Below are 20,532 nucleotides of genomic sequence, written 5' to 3'. Positions count from 1 at the left end.
CAGCTGAGGGATGCTGGTGTAAAACTCTCCATCAATATTTCAGGCAACATAATTTATTGATCACTCATCTGGCTGGGACAAAAGGAGAGGGTAATTTATCAGGGATACAAGGCCACTGGGGTCAGTTGGAGGGAAAGGTCAGAGAAAGGTAGGTCACCAAGGTGGCATCTCTTCCCTGCCAGACCCTGCAAGAAGACTTGGGGATTCTAAGAGGTAGGTGTGTGTGTGTGCGCGTGTGTGTGTGTGTGTGTGTGTGTGTGTGTGGTGGGTGGGTGGGTGGGTAGGCATTTTGTTCTCTCTTCCAACTCAATAATATCCTTGATGAAAATAATGGAAAAGACCAGGGGTCAGAGAAGCCTGGGGCAGGCCTGAGATGTCACCGTGGCCAAGTCCAGGATGCAACAACTCTGTGGAAATCTTTCCCCACAACCCCCAACTCTGCCCCTCGCCTCTCCTGACCCTGAAATCCATTTCACTAGGTGTCTCTCAGATGCTAGTTTGGAAGCCCAGGTTAGGTCCCTCCTGGCGGAAGCCTGACATTGTCTCCGGCACCCAGAGCTGTGCAGGACCCTTCCCAGGTTTCATTCTCTGAGTCTTGTCTGTCCACCTCCAGTTCTGAGTGACGACTGGTTTCAGGCCGAGATTGCAGAAGAACCCACGGCTGTCCTGTCTACCCTCAAAGATGCGTTCTCTCCAGTTAGTCTCCCCTCGCATGGAGCAGAGTATGAGGCTTTCTGGTCTCCAGGCCTTGAGCCATTGGAGAGATTATTCTCTGCTTGGTGATGGACTCTCACACTGGGAGGGAGCTGCGCCACCTAGTGGACCGTTTGACACCTTGCAGGCAGAGCTCCCACAGCCTACGCTTGGGTAAGATCCAAACAGAAGCCGCTGTCCAGCTCTCAGGACTGACTTGAGATGGCCGTTTTCTTCCTCGAGCCAGGCGTGAGACCCAGAACTGAGAAGAAATAACTATGGCGCTTGCTAGAGTAATGATCATGCACTTGCTGAATTTTAGGTTAGCAGGGAAACCAGCAGGGTCTTTCGAAACAACGTGCTCCTGTCACCCGGGATGCCACAGATTAGGCAGGTCACTGTTTAGGATCCCAAGTCCCTCCCTCCTCTGCTAGCATTGCTTTCCTGCAGGCTGAGCAAGGCTGCACTTAGCTCTGCTAATCACGTTAGAGCTGGCACAGGCTCGAGGGAGCTGCTGGCTTTCCTCTGACGTCAGGGCCTGGAAATCCCATTTTAAGCAGGTTCCTGGGAGGTTGGGACACCCACAAAAAGGGAGGAGGAGTCAGATAAAGCAGCTTCAGGCCTGAGGCCATCATAATTTGGAACATAGTCCTGGAGGGTTGCCTAATGTTCCCAGGAGCCTGGACGTGTGATTTAGCCCTAGACCCCACCCCTCAAAGGCTGCTGAGGACCCAGGCAGCTAGTGCCCTCCACCTAGCTCTAATGGACGTCTTTTGTACGCCTCTAGCCTGAGAAGAGCTGAAGGAGAGGAAAGAGGGCAGGTAGACCAAGGGAATGAGGGGACGGCATTAGGTCACCCAGACCCAGTGTGCCCCACCAGCCAATCTTCTCCTAAAAGGCTCTCCAACTATTCTGTCACCCTCCATTTCTCCTCCCCTCCCCTGCACCACAGGAAGCAGGCCCTGTGCCCAGAGTTCTGGAAGCCTGAAGGTTTCCATGGCAACAGAACAAGGAGCTTGGAAATCTGAACATCTTTCTTTTGACACACAAAAAAACCCAGATGTATATGTAGAGTCTGTCCATGTGGAATCCGGGAGTGGTCTAACTACCACTGTGTGTGTATGTGTGAGTGTGTATGTGAGTGAGTGTGAGTGTGTGTGTGTGTGTGTGTGTGTGCAGGTGCACACACGTGATATGTAGCAAGTGCAATTTGCACAGAATACCTAACCCATTTTCCTGGTTATACGGTAAGTGCTAACATTGTACTACCTTTTGGGGATCTTCTAGACTGAGTCTCTTTTCTTGACTGGTACCTTCTTCTCCTTTCCAAAAAAAAAAAAAAAAAAAAAAAAAGCCGAATTCCTCAATCTCTGTGCTGGCCAGCTTTTTTTTTTTTTTTTTTTTTTTTTTTTTGGTTTTTCGAGACAGGGTTTCCTCTGTGGTTTTGGAGCCTGTCCTGGAACTAGCTCTTGTAGACCAGGCTGGTCTCGAACTCACAGAGATCCGCCCGCCTCTGCCTCCCGAGTGCTGGGATTAAAGGCATGCGCCACCACCGCCCGGCTTGCTGGCCAGCTTTTATGTCATCTTGACACAGGCTAGGGTCATCTGAGATGAGGAAACCCTGAGGAATTGCTTCCATCAGATAAGCAAGTCTATGGTGCATCTTTTTTCTTATTTTTATTTTTTTTTAATTTTATTTATTATTATGTATACAATATTCTGTCTGTGTATGTCTGCAGGCCAGAAGAGGGCACCAGACCTCATTACAGATGGTTGTGAGCCACCATGTGGTTGCCGGGAATTGAACTCAGGACCTTTGGAAGAGCAGGCAATGCTCTTAACCACTGAGCCATCTCTCCAGCCCCATCTTTTTTCTTTTTTAAAGAAATTGTCAGATTTTTTTTTTTTTAATTTTCGAGACAGGGTTTCTCCGTAGCTTTTGGTTCTTGTCCTGGAACTAGCTCTTCTAGACCAGGCTGGCCTCGAACTCACAGAGATCCGCCTGCCTCTGCCTCCCGAGTGCTGGGATTAAAGGCGTGCGCCACCACCGCCCGGCCAGATTTTTTTTTAAAAAAAGATTTATTGAATATACAGTGTTCTTTCTGCCTGCATGCATGCCCGCAGGCCAGAAGAGGGCATCAGATTTCATTATAAATGGTTATTAGCCACCATGCAGTTGCTGGGACTTGAACTCAGGACCTCTGGAAGAGCAGCCAGTGCTCTTAACCTCTGAGCTATCTCTCCAGCCCTGTGGTTCGTTTTCTTAACTGATGACAGATGTGGGACAGCTCAGTTCCTGTGGCCAGTGCTGCCCCTGGGTGATCCTAGGTAGAACACGAATGCTGATGGAGGGACCGTAGGAGCAAGTCGGTGAGCAGTGTTCCTCCACAGCCTCTGCTTCGGTTCCTGCTCAAACTTTCGTCTGTGGTGGAGTGTGACCCGAGAGTTGTCTGCTGAAATAAAGCCTTTCCTCCACAAGCTGCCTTGGGTCATCGTGTTTATCATAGCAATAGAAAGGCAATTTAAACAGGGCCAGTGGTGAAAGGAAAGCCCCCAGAGGGCTCGATGAGAGGATTCTGGGGGTCTGGGGGGAAAACCTCCTCTGTTTGTTTTGGTGGTGTTTTTTTTTTTTTTTTTTCAGACAAGGTTTCTCTGTAGCTTTTGGTTCCTGTCCTGGAACTAGCTCTTGTAGACCAGGCTGGCCTCGAACTCACAGAGATCCGCCTGCCTCTGCCTCCCAAGTGCTGGGATTAAAGGTGTGCGCCACCACTGCCCGGCTTGTTTTTTGTTTTTTGAAGACAGGGTTTCTCTGTGCAGTTATGACTGTCTTGGAGCTTGCTCTGTAGACCAGGCTGGCCTCGAACTCAGAGATCTGCCTGCTTTTGCTCCCCTAGTGCTAGGTCTAAAGGCTCGCACCACCACCACCTGGCAAAAAGGCCCTCTTATGTTCTCACATCTCAGTTCCGGAAGTTCTGACAGTACGGTGGGCACACGTGCCCTGTGATGCCAGGGACGTCTAGGTTGGTGCTCCACCCACCCCCACTATGAGGTTCTTCCACAGACCGAGACGGTCACTGCCTCAGCTCCTCTGCCAGCCTAGATCCCTTCCTCCCGGGTCCTGGTCCTCCAGGGCCACCTCCTCCTCAACCAAGCCTCCTCCCATATCTCAGACTCCTTTCCTAGAACCTACCATCAGTCAGGGCCCCGCCTTCTCTGACTCCACACTAAACTCTGGTCCCAGGATTTGTCTGTCTGTCCCCAAGACCTACAGACCTGGTTTGTCCACAAAACTTCCTTTGCTTCTTTTCTTCCCTCACCCTACTCCAGCAGTCCTGGACTTTTCTGCCCCATCTCCAGCTGTTTAACAGCAGCCTATCTCATTGTCTCCCCTGGGCACCTCGCTGGGGTCCTTGTCCCCAGAGTTAACTTCTGAGGGGATCTGAGATTCTGGGGTGTAAAACAACTCATGGGGTTAAGGACTTTGACTCATCTCCCGTGTTCATCTGGCCTCCCCCCCCCCCCCCCCCCCCCCCACAGCCGAGTCTTCTCAGTGGGTCCTTCCCACCTATTGGCTTGGTGGGGCAAGAATAACGCGGAGGCCATAATGAAGGAGGTGGCAGAGTTTAGTTTATTGGCTCATCCAGTGGGCACTGTGGGATCAGGAGCTGCTCAGCTCCTCTTCCTTCTTCACGGATTCCACTTGGCCCTAAGTGAAGCTAGCAGACCCAGGGCCAGGGGTGGGGTCCAGGTTGGTTCTGACAGGGGTATGCTTGGCACAGGAAGGGGACCCCATGGCAAGGTAGGATGGGTCCCTTTGACAGGAGAGGAGCCAGCTTGGCAGGACCTCCATAGTGGGCCCTGGGAGTGGAGAAGTCCAGCCTAGACCAAGGATGGAAGGGTAGGGGACAGTCCCTTGGGGCCTCATTCTGTCAAAGGCCTGGGGCCTCTGAGGTTCTGAGACCAGCAGGGGTGGATAAAGAGGAAGCCCAGGGCTGAACCTCGCCAGCAAGCGTGGCCTTGGGATCCCACCTCTTTCTGGTGGTATGGAGAGCACACAGCCCTACAGTTACGGTTCTGGCAAGGCCGTGTCTTCACTCAGAGCTGGGCCTGAGCAGCCCCCTCCCCACTTCTTCCCCTTCTCAAGGTGCCTTAAGGCCCCCCTCCTTGGTCTCTCTGGACAGTGGCCACTACCCCCTATTGAAGAGACAGCGGTGGAGGCATGGCAGGCCTCGCAGAGGGGGATGGCCATGGTCTTCAGCAAGGCACTGGATGGGTTGGGCGGGGCGGGGCTAGAGCAGCCGAAGAGCGATGCTGGCCGGGAAACCCCCACCTCCTCAAGGGCTCAGTCATCAACTTCTGGCCTCAACCCGACAACTGTGCCTCCCTCTTCTCTGCCCAGCCCCCTCTGGAGGAGTGTCCACTGGAAGAGGCACAGGAAACAACCATCTAGGGGGTTCTCGGGTCTGGCCCACTGTGGAGGGGGGGCTAGGGCTGCAGCTCCCCCCAGTGCTTGCTATTGGCCTACAGCTGCAAGGGTGGGGGGAGGCGGGGCCTCAAGCGGAGTCACCTCCTCCAGAACTCTTTTTCTTGGGTCGGGTCTTTAGCGTCTTGGAAGCCACCGGCTATGGAGAAACGATGATGGGGCTCAGCCTGGTCCCACTCCATCGTCCCAGTTTCCCCAGGCCATGGCCTGTGTTCTCACCTCAGCTTTGGGGACTTTTTTGATTGATTTGGTCCTCTTGGGTGCCTTGTCTCCCAGGTCATCTTCTGAGGTCTCTGTCCGGGGATCTGCCTGGCTTGTGCTGGACCTTACACTCAGGGTAGGGTCATCTCCTAGTTTGGAGGGCGGGGAGAGAATAAAGGCTCAGGCGTCTGTCTGGTCTTTTCAGCTTTGTCCTATTTCCTACAGCCCGGGGTCTGCCATTACCTAAGTCCTCAATAGTGTCCAGGAGCCCCCCAGGGCCAGGTCGGAGGCGGCCATCAGGCCCCTGCAGTGGCAATGCATCCTCATCTCGAATGAGAGTCAGGTCCTGCATGCTGAAGCTCCGCAGCTTTTCGGAGAGCACCCCCTGGCCCTAGGGTTACCACCACGCACCAAGAGAGCAGGAGGGAGGGGCGGGGTGGAGAGAGAGGTTACCATAGTGTTGGGATATTTTCCCTTTGGCCAGATGAGAAAACTGACCAGACAGTAGAAGAAACAAGGCTGGAGCGTGGAGCCGCACAACCCAAAGGCCTGAAGACAGGACACGGGAATGGACCCAGCCCTGTCTCACCTTGGCAGCAGCTGTGACTGCGGCATTGGCGGCCAGATTCAGGCCCCGCTTGCCCACCCTCATCATGGTCTCATAGCTCTTGTCTCGGGCTTGTGTGATATATTCGTCAATCTCCTGCGGGGACGGGAGACCCGAGAGGTAAGGCTGCAGGCAAAGACACGGCCCGGCCCAGGGAACTGGGCTCTACAAGGTTACTCCCCCACCCTCCCACCCCCGCCCCCGGAAAATGTATGTGGTTGCAGGCTCAGGAATGCCTCAGCTGGGTCAGGCTGGGAAGAGTTGAAGGTTGGGGCGAACCTTTTCCTTGTTGGACAGAGTTGGATGCACGAATTTGCGGTAGAGAACGCTGGAGCCCTTGGTGTAAGGGGACAATAACCAAATCACAAAAGCAATCTTGAGCTCAAAGTAGAAGGGGAACCTGTTAGGAGGACAGAGGCACACGAGAGTTAGGGGATACTGGATCGAGTAGCATTGACCCCGGAACAGTTCCCACCCCTAGTGCTCTGGGGCCATAGGTTTCCAAGAGGACTGCGAAGGTGGGGCTAAACTGAGACTCCACGTGGGAAGGTAAGAAGTGACCCCAAGCCGGGTGGTGGTGACACATGCCTTTAATCCGAGCATTCAGGAAGCAGAGACAGGCAGGCGAATCTCTGTGAGTTCAAGGCCAGCCTGGTCTACAGAGAAAGTTCTAGGATAGGTAGGGCTACAAAGATTTCTTTGTGTCAGAAAGAGAGAGATAGCTGAAGAGAAGGCTCAAAGGTTCAATTCCCAGCAACCACATGGCAACTCACAACCATCTATAATGAGATCTGATGCCCTTTTCTGGCCTGCAGTCATACATGCAGGCAGAACACTGTATATACAATAAATAATTTAAAAGGAAAGAAAAGAAAGAAAGAAAGAAAGAGAGAGAGAGAGAGAGAGAGAGAGAGAAGTGACTCCAATTGGGTATATGCCTATAATCCCTGTACTTGGCAGGGTGGTCACAAATTTGTGGCCGCTCTGGGCTACCTGAGACCCTATCTCAAAATAAACCACAAACCAAAGACACGGGATACATTCCTCAATCTCAGGCACCTGGGACGTGGAGGCAGGAGGATCGTGAGTTCAAGGTCATTTTCAGCTACACAAGGAGTTCATGGTCAACCTGGGGGTCGTAAGACCTGTCTCAAAAAGAAAACAAAGCAAAAAGCAAAAAGAGGGGGCTGGAGAGATGGCTCAGTGGTTAAGAGCATTGCCTGCTCTTCCAAAGGTCCTGAATTCAATTCCTGGCAACCACATGGTGGCTCACAACCATCTGTAATGAGGTCTGGTGCCCTCTTCTGGCCTGCAGACATACACACAGACAGAATATTGTATACATAACAAATAAATAAATTAAAAAAAAAAAAAAGCAAAAAGAGATCCCAGAAGGAATTTCCCCAGCAAGCAGCTCTCCTTCCTGTATGCTGAGGGATGTCACCTGTCTTCCGGGTTCCCGCCCTCCTTCCATGATGAGGACCGGAATGGTGTCTGGATCTTGATCCTTGCTGCCATGACATGACCCCTACCCCCTTTTTTTCAGTATTGGCCCCAGACATGCTCAGCTCTCTACCATTGAGTGTTTTCATGTGTGTGTGTGTGTGTGTGTGTGCGCGCGCACGTGCGCACGCACACACGCAGACCAGATGTCAGCCTTTGGTGCTGTTAGTCAGTCCTGGTCTCCATCTTTCTGCTTCCCTGAGCTGGGATTACAAGCATACACCATCACTGCCTTTTAAACATGGGTTCTGCATGGCAAGGTTCACACACTGAGCCATCTCTCTAGCCCTTCAGTATTTTTAGCTAACAACTGTTTGAGAGGTAGTCTCACTGCGTTCACACTGTGTTCACACTGCATTCACATTAGCAGCGGATGCCAGCGTCAAGTGCCCTTCGCATCACTGACAGGTCCTTTGCCTTCTGAGTACCGCTCTCCATTTCCCCCAGGCTTTTACGCCCAGGCCGCAACCTCCAGCAAGTCTTCTACATCCTCACAAAGCCCTCATCCAAGCCCTCTCCTTCACTTGTGCCCAGGGAATCTAGACTTACCACGCAGTGTCTTCTAACAAAATCTCTAAATTACCTTCTCTCTACTGAAACTATTGCTGGTGAATACAAGGGCTTTATCTACAAATGAAATGACAGTTTGCCTTCCAATCTTTACATTTTCTTTGCCTCTTATTTAAAAATGTTTTGTGAAGTCAAGGACAACTTTATTGGAGCGTAGAAGGAAAGCAAACAAATAATCCCAGGGCAGGCAAGCTTTACCCTCAGCAGCTTCTGGGAAGAAGGGAATGGAAACAAAGGAAGAACAGCGAGGTCAGAGGCGTGGCAGACAAGCTGTCGCGTGGGGGAGAGGGGGAGGAAGCTCCAAGTATTAAGGAAAGCACTTTTAGAAAAGAGAGGGGCCAGGCTGTTGTGGTGCATGCCTTTAATCCCAGCCCTTGGGAAGCAGAGACAGGCGGATCTCTGTGAGTTTGAGGCCAGTCTGGTCTACAGAGAATTCCAGACAGCCAGGGCTACACAGAGAAACCCTGCCTTGAAAAACAAACAAAAAAAGAAAAGAAGAGAAGAGAAGAGAGAAAGAAAAAAGAAAAGAGGTCATCAGTGGTTAAGAGCACAGGCTGCTTTTGCAGAGGACCTGGGTTTAGTTCCCAGCACCCACATGGTGGCTGACAACTGTCTGTGCTCCATTTCCAGGTGATCTAATGCCCTCTTCTGACCTCCACTGGCATCAGGCACACAGGTGGTGGACAGACATACATGCAGGCCAAACGCCCATGCACATAAAACAAGCATTTTTTTAAAAAAAGAGAAAGTTGGGCATTGTGGTGCATTATACACCTGTAATTCTAGCATTTCAGAGGCTGGGGGATCATTGCAATTCTGAGGCCAACTCGGGCTTCATAAAGGGTTCCAGGCTAGCCCAGGCAGAAATACATAGTGAAACTATCTGGGGGAGAGAGAAAGAAAAAGAAAGAAAGAAAGAAAGAAAGAAAGAAGAAAAGAAAGAAAAAGAAGGAAAGGGAAAGACTATGAGAGATAAAAATTATGCTTTTTTTGAATTCAGAATAGTAAGCAGATTTAGGAAGGTACCTGGCCAGTAAGCTCTTGCTTTTTTTTTTCTTCTCTATAGACCAGGCTGGTCTTGAACTCACAGAGATCCTCCTGCCTCTGCCTCCCAAGTGCTGGGATTAAAGGTGTGCACCACCACCACCTAGATGCTATTGCCTTTCTAAAAAAATCTTAACCATGGGGGCAGGAGGGATGGCTGCTCTTCCACAGGTTCTGAGTTCAATTTCCAGTACCCACAAGGTGGCTCCCAGCTATCTGTAATGAGATCTGGTGCCTTCTTCTGGCCTGCAGGCGTACATGCAGACAGAACACTATACATAATAAATCTTTAAAAAAATCTTACTCATGTATGATATGTGCATGAGCACATGTGTGTGTTGGGTGCAGGCTTCTGCACAGTGCAATGTGGGGGTCAGAAGACAGCATCTGGGGCTGCTTCTCCCCTTCCACTCTTACCTGGCTTGCAGGGATCAGACTCAGGTCAGCAGGCTTATGTGGCCAGGGCTTTGCTGCTGAGCCACCTTTCTGCCCCCTGCACTGAGATTACGTAGGCCAGGCTGGGATACCTTATGGGCGCCTGGGATTACAGGTGATTCAAATTCCATGGACTGTCCTCTTCAAGAGGTGCTTGCTCAGACATGTTCCCCGTCCCTGTAACACTCCTATACTTTAGGCCTATTAGTGCAATGCCTTGGAAATATGAGCATCCAGTGTCCCACAAACAGGGAAGACAAGGCTTAGGAACTGGCAATCTGTCTACTGTTCCAACAAGGACGAAGGAGTGGACACAAAATCGGTGAATTCCACTGTGGTGCTATGGCTGTCACCAGAATTGAGGACAGTCTGTCAAGCTTTTGGGCTAGGGTACCCTCAGCTGTCTCAGAACTCACTATGTAGATTCACTTGCCTCTGCCTCCCAGGTGCTGGGATTAAAGGCGTGGACCACCATGCCCGGCTTGCTACATTTGTTCTTACTCTGCTGATATCAGGCCTTAAGAACAGTATTAAGGACACCCAGGGGCTGTTGGAAGTTGGGGTAACTCTAGCCTGGGTCCCAACCTTCTGCCTGTCTGGCTTCTAAAGGGAAAGGGTCTGGGTCTTGAGATACAAGGAGCGGCCATTGGACCTCACCAGGACAGTATGATATCCGTGAGTGTCTCTGCTGTGGTGAAGAAGGCGAAGACGATCCAGTACATCATCCATTTTACCTGGGGGGCAAAGGGCAGCATTATATGGGGCCTAGGACTGAGGATATGTAAACACCAAGGTCCCCGGCTGCCAAGGAAACCCAAGACCCCATGTTGCTGCCTGCTCTCTACTGAAGTCCTGGGAGAAAGTTCCCCAGGCCCTTTGTCAATCATACCAAGCCTGGGTGGAGAATAGGGAACATCCCAGAACCTCTTTTGCTCAGGGTTTTGTTGGACAGCATGGCACGAAGCCATTGTCTCCCCCCACCTGTAATGTGATAAAATGCCCCCCCTCCCCCCGTGTTTGTTAAATGTTGTTCACTTACATATTCCTTCACGTTTTTGGTCTTCACGGCCTTGTAGGAAGAGTAGGCTGGGTACAGGGTGCCAAAGATGAGCCTAGGGAGGCAGGCATGGTTACTGGGCCCTCCTCCCTCCCAGCTCTGCATCAGCCCTTGGAGGGCTAAGGTGCAAATGAACAGAGCTCCAAAGAAGCTGGTTGAGGAGCTCTAGTCAAGGATTAAGTGAAGACTCCAAGATCACATCCAGCCCTTCCCCTAGACCCCTAGAGGCTAGAGGTCCCTTCAGCCAGAATCCTTGGCGATGCACAAACATGTTTTGGGAGTTAAGGGGGCTGGTCACTGCCAGGAGATGTCTTCCTTCTTGGCCTAATGCCCGCTCAACCCATCTGTTCATACTCTCCACTTCCTTGTCTCAGAGACAGCCTGGGTAGAACTAATTCTCCAAGAGAACCTAACATCACCTAATAGGGCACCCAACCTGGCAGTCAGAACTATTGTGATCTTGGGACTAGAGGGCACAGGTTCAGGAGGTCCTGAAAGAGACAGAGGTTTATAACCCCATGTCAACATGGTCTGAGGTCAGGTACAGTTAAGACCCTGTCTGAGCATCCCACTGTAGATTACAGAAAGGACATCAGTGGTGGGGTGGGGGTGGAGGGAGGGAGTTTCCCCAGGCCAGGAGGGAACCAATCATCTGGAATGCCACGCGGAGAGATAAGGCCTCTAGCGGGTGGGAAGAGGAAACCCCAATGGGCTGAGAGGAAACCAGGACACAGGCCTGTGACAACACTGACTGGGAAGAAGGGTGGGGTTCCTGGTATGGCAGTCCTGATGGAGGCTGAGGGTCAGAACCTGAACTAGAGGAAGGGTTGGCTCTGAAGCCCCGCCCCTTCTAGTGTGGGTGTTGCTAAGCCAGGGCACTCGCTGCCCGTGCTGATGCTGGATAGTGGGCCAGAATCCTCAAGGCCAACATTTAGGCTCCTGCGGGAGGGAGGTATTTCTTCCTGTATCCGGGGGAGGTGCCAGGGCCATAGCTCCACAATGTGACTGTTACAATGTGTCTGGGATCAAGGCTACCGAATGTTTTCCCAATCCTAGGCAGATAATAGACATCCATCCTGTTACCTCCCCACTTTGTCCTCCCAGCACCTCGGCTTCCAGGCCCAGCCTTCCTCCCTGGATGCCTAGGGCAGGTGTCCTCATCCAGTCTCTAGCCGGGGAAGCAGGAGGAGGGTCAGAAAGCTTTGGATCTGAGCTCTGGAATGATGAGGCCCCTGTCAAGCTCCCCACACTGTCTTACTCTCTTCCCTAGGGAAAGGAAAGTCTTGTATGCTGGGCTCCTGCAGCCTAGATCTGCTCAGTGGGGGAGGGGATGTGCCTGCCTCCCCTTATAAATCAGTAGCTGCTCAGCCTCTAGGATGGGGGAGGGCGCAGGAGCAAGGCAATTAAGAATAAACGGGTTTTAAAAATAATATGGGTGAAGTCTCTGGGAAACCAGGCCTGTATACTCCCGTAATGCCCCCCTTCCAGTCTTCGGTCTCACATCTCTGTCTCTGGGGACACCACATAGGAACCCTGGGCTAATCCATCCCAGGCTTGAATACCGCGCCCTCCATCACCGGCCCCCCTCATCCCCCACCGGGCGAGCCCCGCTACCGCCTCGGCACTCACACCACCAGGCGAGAGATGATCCAGGACACCATGGCGGGGCGGGGACCCAGCCCGGGCGAGGATGCAGCTGCCCGAGGCCGGCGGTGGAGGCAGCAGGAGCTGCAGTTAGCAGCGGCAGCCGCTGTGGGGTCAGCAGAGCGCGGAGTTGCCGCCGTTAAAGGGGAGGTTCCTGCCGCAGCAGCGGGCCGTGGGCGGTGGCGGCTCTTAAAGGGGAGGCCGCTGTGTCGGCGCGCCCCCCCAGCACCTGCTGTGGCTGGGCATGCGCCTTCACCCTCAGTGCCCAGCCTGCCTCTATATCGCTAGATCGCTAGTTCATTTTCTTTGAGCTTCAAGGTGGAGGCCAAGCTCCCGGCGGGGACTCTTACGGTTCCATCCTTTTGACATTAGCTTCGGCCCACCTCTGGCCCTGCCCACATCAGGTTGAAGGCCTCAAGAGCCCACCAGGAGCAACAGCTGCTTTAGTGCTTAACTGGCAGGCCCTGTGCTTAGAGCTTTGTGTGTTATTCCATTGAATCCTCACAACTACCCTATAAGTCAGAAGTTACAGTTAATCCTCATCTTGAAGGTGGATGTTATTGGTTTTCACTGCTATGCCGAGGGTCACAAAACCACTAAGTCATACTTGTTACGATATAAAGCGAAGTTTATTTTAGAGGCTACATGCTCCAAAGACCAACCATCGAACTCTCCTCCTCCACTGCAGGCTCCAGGACGTCCACCTGGGCTCCTGGGCCAGGTGTGGCTGCACCTGTGCACTCCAGTCCTCATCAATAACCGCCAATTTCCAGGTAAAAGGGAATTTGTTCACATGGTTTGATCGGACTTTTGGGTAGTAAATTGTGCCAGGGTTAGGAATATGTGAAATTTAATTTCATGGGGAGGGGATAGGAGAGAGAGGAATGAGTCTCAAGTCAGTGAAAAGTCCAGAGACTTCAGCTCCACCCCCCTCAGAAAATACAATTGGTGGTGGATGTCCTATTTCTGAAGACATTTATATCCGGAATGTAGGCTAGCTCGCAAAGCAGCCCCCCCACTGCCCTCCTTCCCCGCCCCACTTTACAGCTGCTACATCCTGCAGCTTTGTGTTGAGGTATAATCCTTTGGGTGGACCACATTATTAAAATGTCCAACCAGGCTGTAAGGGCATGCTCGGAGTTGTGTATTTCAAAGACTCATATTCAAACCTAGAAGCCTTGAAAAACACAAATAATCTATTTCTAGCTTGATAATTATGTTTCTAGGCTCAAATGCTCTGGAAGGTGTTTTCAGAGAAGCAAGTTTCAGAAGAATAGGTTTCAGAGAAGCAGGCCTCTGATGATGCCTCTTGCTTTTCTACATAACTTCCTTCCCAAAAGACCTCTTTTAACTAGAATATAGTCTGTCCTTACCCAACAAGAACAGTTTTAATTTTGCTTAATAAACAACCCCAGTTGGGTCCTTTGCAGAGCCGCACACTTTACGGTATGCAGTCGGATGACCTCACAGCCTCACCTGGAGCTGTGTGCAGGCTGTACATTAGGGCACTGTTCTCGCATCCTGCACCCTAAAGGAAGGAGGACCCCACTTAGCCCTTTTTGTTCAGTGAGCATAAACTCCACCAGCCAACTCACTGGGCACGTTCTTTCTCTCAACTAAGCATAACTCAAGGGCAAAGAGTGATCAGATCATTAGGCGCAGGGCAGCAAGAGGCCCTGAAACCAGCCACACCTCTGACAGCCCACAGTGTAGTCTTGACTTTAGAAAAGTTGGCACAGAAAGAATTTGTCTGCTCCAAACAGATTTGTTAGATTTTTTTTTTAATAAGAACATGGAAATCCCAATCAGCCCTTCAATAAAATTAAAGTACAGAAAGTGAAATTAAAAGTATTCTACAGTAAATGACTTTTATTTAAAAAAAAAAAGGTAACTGTGAACATATAAACAAGGCTGCAGGGCAGTACACCTGGGAAGAGGTACATTTCCCAGTGTACCTATGGGCCAGTGAATTCCATCATTTCCAAGTAAATTCTTAATAAAAACTCCACTGAGTTGTAAAGTTTTGCTGAAAATAATTCCAGACAAAACTCTAAAAAACAAAAAACTCTTATATTGGAAACCAAACTTTCCACCCCATTTGGAAACATATGCAGAGTCCCAAGGGAACGCTGGTAGTCGGCAAACAGATCCCGGAGTCAGCGGTGTGCACGCAGGGAACAATCCACAGCTCAGACATGACACAGTTCTTTCTCAGACAACTGTTCCCTCGAGATAAGACTGAGAGGGAGGGAGAAACTAAAGGATTATAGTAAAATGCCAATTCTTTTAAATTACGCTTTGGCTGATTTTGTGCTATAAGGGACAGCTGATTTCTAAAAATCATATCTTTCAAAGAGTTTTATTGAAAGGAAGACTAAAGTAATGTGCCTTTCCTTGTAGTCCAGGAAAACAACTGTGTTATTTCAAAAGTTCTAAAAATATCTACTTTCATGAAATAGTAACTATTTCACTACAAACCTAGTTCTCACTAATACACACGGTTCCTAATCCTGAAGCCTCCTGGGAAAAGTTGTAGGCTCTCCCTGGGTCTTGAAGACTCCATATTCACAGAGAGTATGGGGAATGGCTGCACCCCATCTCCTGGGATGGGCCAGGTCAGAAGTCATGTGCAGAGACATGGCCGGGCTTCCACCAGGCACATTGTATCTCCTTACTTTACCAGTTATGACTTCCTCCGCCTCCAAACACAGTCCCACTGAGCTAGGCACAAGAGGAACAGAGAAGGAAGGTGTGCCCACATTCCTGGTTTCCATGGTCTCAAACCAGGAGATGTGCAGGAGAGCCCAGCGATGTTCAAGCAACCTGGATTCCCAAAGGCCACTGGATGGAGTGTGGCACCCTCAGCTTCGAATCTGAAACTGTGTGTGTGAACAGTGCCATTTTCATGTGTCAACCTTCAGTGTTGAGGCAGCATAGAAAGAGCGGCTGGAGAGTTTGTAATACTGACCACACTGGCTTGGGGAAGGGCTTCTGCTCCTGCAGAGAGCCCTGCCGTTCCCTGGTAAGTGTTGTGAAAGGCCTGCTTCACAGGAGAGCTGGAAGTTCCCCGTGCCTTAAGACCTTGCCAGTTTGGATTCGTGGGCCTTGAGAGTGCCAACAGCATCTTTCACTGCGTGGTATATGATGTTCTTCACCTGGAGAAGAATTAGCACTGTCAGTTCAGGGCAGCTCACAAATGCAGGTCTATATCCTACCCCGACAAGCTTACTGAAAAGCCAATGAGGACGCCCCAGCTGTGTGCTTCCCAAATCAAGCCCCACGAATGAGTTACCAGTCATGCAGGATATGAGGTCCACACTCAAGAAAGAATGTGTAGGGGCTGGAGAGATGGCTCAGAGGTTAAGAGCATTGCCTGCTCTTCCAAAGGTCCTGAGTTCAATTCCTAGCAACCACATGGTGGCTCACAACCATCTGTAATGGGGTCTGGTGCCCTCTTGTGGCCTGCAGCCATACACACAGACAGAATATTTATACATAATAAATAAATAAATATTTAAAAAAAAAAAGAAAGAATGTGTATAGCTATCATCACTCCTGTTCTCACTAGGTGTTGGACAGAGTCACTAAGCTGTTATGTGGACCTCTAGTTAATCTATGCCGTGAGCCTATGAAGTTCAATTATTTTATCATAAGCCTTGTTTAAAGACACTGAGAAAATCAAGTTCCAGGGAACTAAAGCTGGGCACAGAGGCACATGTCTATAATTCCAATGGTTGAGGTCAACCTGGAATAAAGACTGTCCAAAATACCCTTGCCCAAGACCCCACAGCAATGAACAGTGGGAGTGGGTAGGCAATGGGCTGTTTTTCCTACTGCTTGAAGGTTGGTTCTTCTTCCACCTTGTGGGCTCAGCAATTAGACTCAAATGCTTTCACCCACCGAGCCACCCTGCCAGTTCCCCTCCCCCCTTGAGACAGGGTCTTACTATTTAGCCAAGGCTGGCCTCTAACTTCATTTTCCTGATTTAGATTCACAAGTAATGGGATTACAAGAATGTGACAGCAGGTCTAGAGCGTATGTGCACACAATTTGTCTAAGACACATATTTACATGTGACATTGGAAGATTTAATTAAAGTTATTAAATAAATTGACAGGCTAAAAACTTTAAAGAACTGACAAGATGATTAATTTTCCTAGGGTAATTTTTCCTGAGTGAGGTAAGCCAGACCCAAAAAGAGGAACATGGGATGTACTCACTTATATTTGGTTTCTAGCCATAAACAAAGGACATTGAGCCTATATAATTAGTGATCCTAGAGAAGCTAAATAAGAAGGAGAACCCAAAGAAATACATATAGGCATCCTCCTGAATATTAACCTTCATCCCGCGATGAAAGGAGACAGAGACAGAGACCCACATTGGAGCACTGGACAGAAATCTCAAGGTCCAAATCAGGAGCAGAAGGAGAGAGAGCACGAGCAAGGAACTCAGGACTGCCGTGAGGGGTGCACCCACACACTGAGACAATGGGGATGTTCTATAGGGAACTCACCAAGGCCAGCTGGCCTGGGTCTGAAAAAGCATGGGATAAAACAGGACTCGCTGAACATAGCGGACAATGAGGACTACTGAGAACTCAAGAACAATGGCAATGGGTTTTTGATCCTACTGCATGTACTGGCTTTGTGGGAGCCTAGGCAGTTTGGATGCTCACCTTACTAGACCTGGATGGAGGTGGGTGGTCCTTGGACTTCCCACAGGGCAGGGAACCCTGATTGCTCTTTGGGCTGACCAGGGAGGGGGACTTGGTTGGGGGAGGGGGAGGGAAATGGGAGGCGGTGGCGGGGAAGAGACAGAAATCTTTTGTTTGTTTGTTTGTTTGTTTTAGTTTTTCGAGACAGGGCTTCTCTGTGGCTTTGGAGCCTGTCCTGGAACTAGCTCTGTAGACCAGGCTGGTCTCGAACTCACAGAGATCCGCCTGCCTCTGCTGGGATTAAAGGCGTGCACCACCACCGCCCGGCCAGAAATCTTTAATTAATAAATAAATAAATAAAAAAATTGGCAAAAAAAAGAAAAGAAAAGAGAGGTAAGACAAAAAAGGAAGGACACACTGGTACTTTACGATGTTGTCTATGTACATAGTGTATTTCATGTATATGTATGACATCTTACTTCAAAAAAATAGAAGGCTCTGTGATGGGTATACAAGATGCCCTGGGCCTCTACTGGTTCTTTTCTATTACTTAACAAAAATGCACTGTGAGCTGTGTTTTAGATTTGTGCCAGGGAAAGTTGTCAATTAAACAAATTTCTGCCTTCACAAAGCTAATTAAGTTTTACAATTTAGCAAACTAGCAATAAACAAGTTAAAGAACAGTTATGTCAGATCGATGGGACCTGAAAGTGTCAGCAGAGTTGACGCTGCTATCGTATTATTTTTGGATTTACATTTACATGTGTGTACACACTGAGCACCATAGGTGGGAGTTCTCTCCTTTAGCACATGGGTCTTGGAATCAGATCCAGGTTATGAGGCTTGGTAACAGCTGCTTTTGCTTGCTAAGCCATCATGTTGACCCCAGTGCTGTTATTTATTAATTTGTAATAAACTATTTACTTTTATTTTATTGTATTGTGTGTCTGCATGTATACCATTACATAGGCCAGTGCTTGCAGATGCCAGGGGAAGTTATCAAATCCCCCGGAACTGGAGTTACAGACAGATGTGAGCCTTGGGAACCAAACCCAGGTTCTCCGCATCAGCAGCATGTGGTTTTTTTGAGACAGGATTTATGTAAAACAGCCTCGGCTGTCCTGAAACTTGTTCAGTCGATCAGGCTGACCTCAAATGAGACACCCCGCTTGCCTCTGACTCCTAAGTGCTGGGATTAAAGGCATGTGCCACCATGCCTGGCTAGCATGTGTTCTTAACTTCTGAGCCATCTCTGTAGCCCCAGAGGCTATAAAAAAAAAAAAAGGTTGAAAGGAGGCTGAAGAATTGGCTCAGGGGTTAAGGGTACATTCTGTTCTCCTAGAACACTCTTAGTACCAGAGTTACTGTCCAGAACTTTGGCTCCAGAGGATCCAATGCCTTCTCCTTCCTGTGGGAAAAAAAAATGAGGGGTAGTGGTGGCGCACACCTTTATTCCCAGCATGAGGAGGCAGAGGCAGGCAGATCTCTGTGAGTTCGAGGCCAACCTGGTCTACAAGAGCTAGTTCCAGGATAGCCAGGGCTGTTACACAGAGAAACCCTGTCTCGAAAACAATCAAAGCCTTATTTATTTATTTAATGTATATGAGTATATGAGTGCTCTATCTGCACGTACAACTTTATGCCAGAAGAGGGTACAAGATCCCACTATAGACAGTTGTGATCTACCATGTGGTTGCTGGGAATTGAACTCAGGACCTCTGGAAAAGCAATCAATACTCTTAACTGCTTAGCCATCTCTCCAGTTCCCCAGCAACCCCACTGCCCCCACAATGCCTTCTTCTGGTCTCTACTGGGACTGCACACACACACACACACACACACACACACACACACGAACAGATACATAATTTTTTAAAAAAGGCAGCTGGGTGGTGGTCACTTTTAATCCCAGCACTCAAGAGGCAGAGGCAGGAGGATTTCTGTGAGTTCGAGGCCAGACTGGTCTACAGGAGCTAGTTCCAGGACAGGCTTCAAAGCTACAGAGAAACCCTGCCTCAAAAAACCAAAAAAGGCATTAAGAGTAAAAAGACAGTCTACCAGTTGAGACCTGGAAGAGGTGGGGTATGAAATCGGTACATTTATATTGCTTCTATTAATATGAGTATATATAATGTAAGAATGTCCATCTGCACTGATTTGCAGAATAAGGGACATGTGATTGAGGCCCTGTACATGGCCAAGTTCAAGTTCTCTGACCACCAGAAGGCCCACTTGTCAAAGTGTGGCTCCTCCAAGTTTAATGCAGATGAATCTGAGGACGTGGTAGTTGAGAAGCTTCTTATCCCCGAAGGCTGTAGGGACAAATATGTCACCAGCTGTGGTCCTGGAACAAGTGCAGGCTTGCTACCTGTGGCACCTTCTATTGTGATGAATGATGAGTCCCACTTTTTGACTAAGTTGGGCCTGTTGTCATAGACTTATAATTCTAGCTACTCTTGAGCATGAGGCAGGAGGATGATAAGTTCTAAGCTAGCTTGGGCTACAGAGAGTTCAAGCCCAGCCTGAACAACTTAGTAAGAACCTGTCTTGAGCAGTAAAGGACCTGCCAACCGCGTGCACAGCCTGGCCACATTCAGTTCCCAGCACCGTGAACAATGTACAAAGGAACAGGACCCTTCCTCCCTCCCACAGTATTTTGTTTTTATTTACTTATTATGTATACAATATTCTGTTTGTATGCCTGAAGGCCAGATGAGGGCGCCAGACATCTTTACAGATGGTTGTGAGCCACCACGTGGTTGCTGGGAATTGAACTCAGGACCTTCGGAAGAGCAGGCAATGCTCTTAACCACTGAGCCATCTCTCCAGCCCCCCACAGTATTTTCTTATGTCCCGAGCAGGGATGCAAGCCTACTCAGTTATCAACACTAGAACTCCCAAGGACTGAGAACTAGGGAATCATTACATAGGAAATGGGTAGATTAAAAAGACCCCTCCATACACACACAACACAGGGCTTACTCAGGAGTTCAGGTCAGCCTGGAATTTGTGCTTCAGCTGGGTTATAGGCATACATTAAGATGAGTGGATAATAAATTCCTGTAAAGGAGCTGGAAATAGGAGGATCAGGAGTTCAAGGTCAGCCTGGGCTATTTGAGGCAGCGTTCCAAAAACAAACCAATAATCGAAACTCAAAAACCCAACTGAAATGGTTAGGTATCTGCTGTTTCCCAGTCACTTCTCTACCAGAAAACAGCCACGAGGAGAATGTGTCTTTGTGTGTCTGTGAGCATTAGATAGGAAGTCAGTGTGAGTGAAGGAGGGACCATTTACCTGTAGTTTATCCTCATGATTCGTATGGGTGTTGGAGAGATGCCTGAACTCTTGTGTTAGGCGGAAACAGTGCTTCACGTGCTCTGGGGATACGAAGTCTTCTGCGACTTTAATGCAGCTATACAGATTGTGAACCTGGGAGGAGGCAAGTATAGCAGGAGAATGTAGACCTCAGAGATTCAGTAACTCATACGAAAATGCCAGTGGGCTGTGGCAGCACATGCCTTTAATCCCAGCACCTTGGGAGGAGGGCAGGAGGATCTCTGTGAGTTTGAGACCAGCCTGGTCTACAGTGGGAGTTCCAGGCAGCCAGGGCTACAAAGTGAGACCCTGTCTTGAAAACA

The 20,532-nt window shown here is 49.5% G+C and overlaps 2 protein-coding genes across 4 annotated transcripts in view; both read right to left on the bottom strand.

Moving 5' to 3' along the window:
* Window positions 1–4,309: 4,309 nt before the first annotated feature.
* LOC121443045 (receptor expression-enhancing protein 2) lies at window positions 4,310–12,404 on the bottom strand. Of its 2 annotated transcripts, none has more exons than XM_041644733.1 (8): window positions 12,223–12,404; window positions 10,576–10,648; window positions 10,194–10,270; window positions 6,264–6,384; window positions 5,967–6,080; window positions 5,621–5,762; window positions 5,396–5,526; window positions 4,310–5,315 (listed from the first exon to the last, which is right to left on the bottom strand). In XM_041644733.1, the coding sequence occupies exons 1-8, from the start codon at window positions 12,252–12,254 to the stop codon at window positions 5,247–5,249; spliced, it is 759 nt and encodes a 252-aa protein (XP_041500667.1). In that variant the 5' UTR covers window positions 12,255–12,404; the 3' UTR covers window positions 4,310–5,246. The 2 variants fall into 2 exon arrangements, with proteins under 2 accessions (XP_041500667.1, XP_041500666.1); XM_041644732.1 differs by having other exon boundaries at window positions 5,621–5,768; window positions 12,223–12,401.
* Window positions 12,405–14,086: 1,682 nt separating this feature from the next.
* Window positions 14,087–20,532, bottom strand: part of LOC121442980 (lysine-specific demethylase 3B) — a 62,520-nt gene continuing 56,074 nt past the window's right edge. For both annotated transcript variants that reach the window (XM_041644634.1, XM_041644635.1), the window contains 2 exons: window positions 20,189–20,323; window positions 14,087–15,392 (listed from right to left, as the gene is read on the bottom strand). In XM_041644634.1, the coding sequence (XP_041500568.1) occupies window positions 15,312–15,392; window positions 20,189–20,323 (216 nt within the window). In that variant the 3' untranslated portion in view covers window positions 14,087–15,311. The remainder of the gene's footprint in view (window positions 15,393–20,188; window positions 20,324–20,532) is intronic.

This window comes from Microtus oregoni, unplaced genomic scaffold, assembly GCF_018167655.1.
Source record: "Microtus oregoni isolate MIOR12 unplaced genomic scaffold, Mior012 000098F_ref0000018, whole genome shotgun sequence".
In the NCBI taxonomy this organism is placed as follows: Eukaryota; Metazoa; Chordata; class Mammalia; order Rodentia; family Cricetidae; genus Microtus; species Microtus oregoni.
The sequence above is the reverse complement of the archived record's forward strand: the minus strand, read 5'-3'. Positions and strand labels throughout refer to the sequence as shown.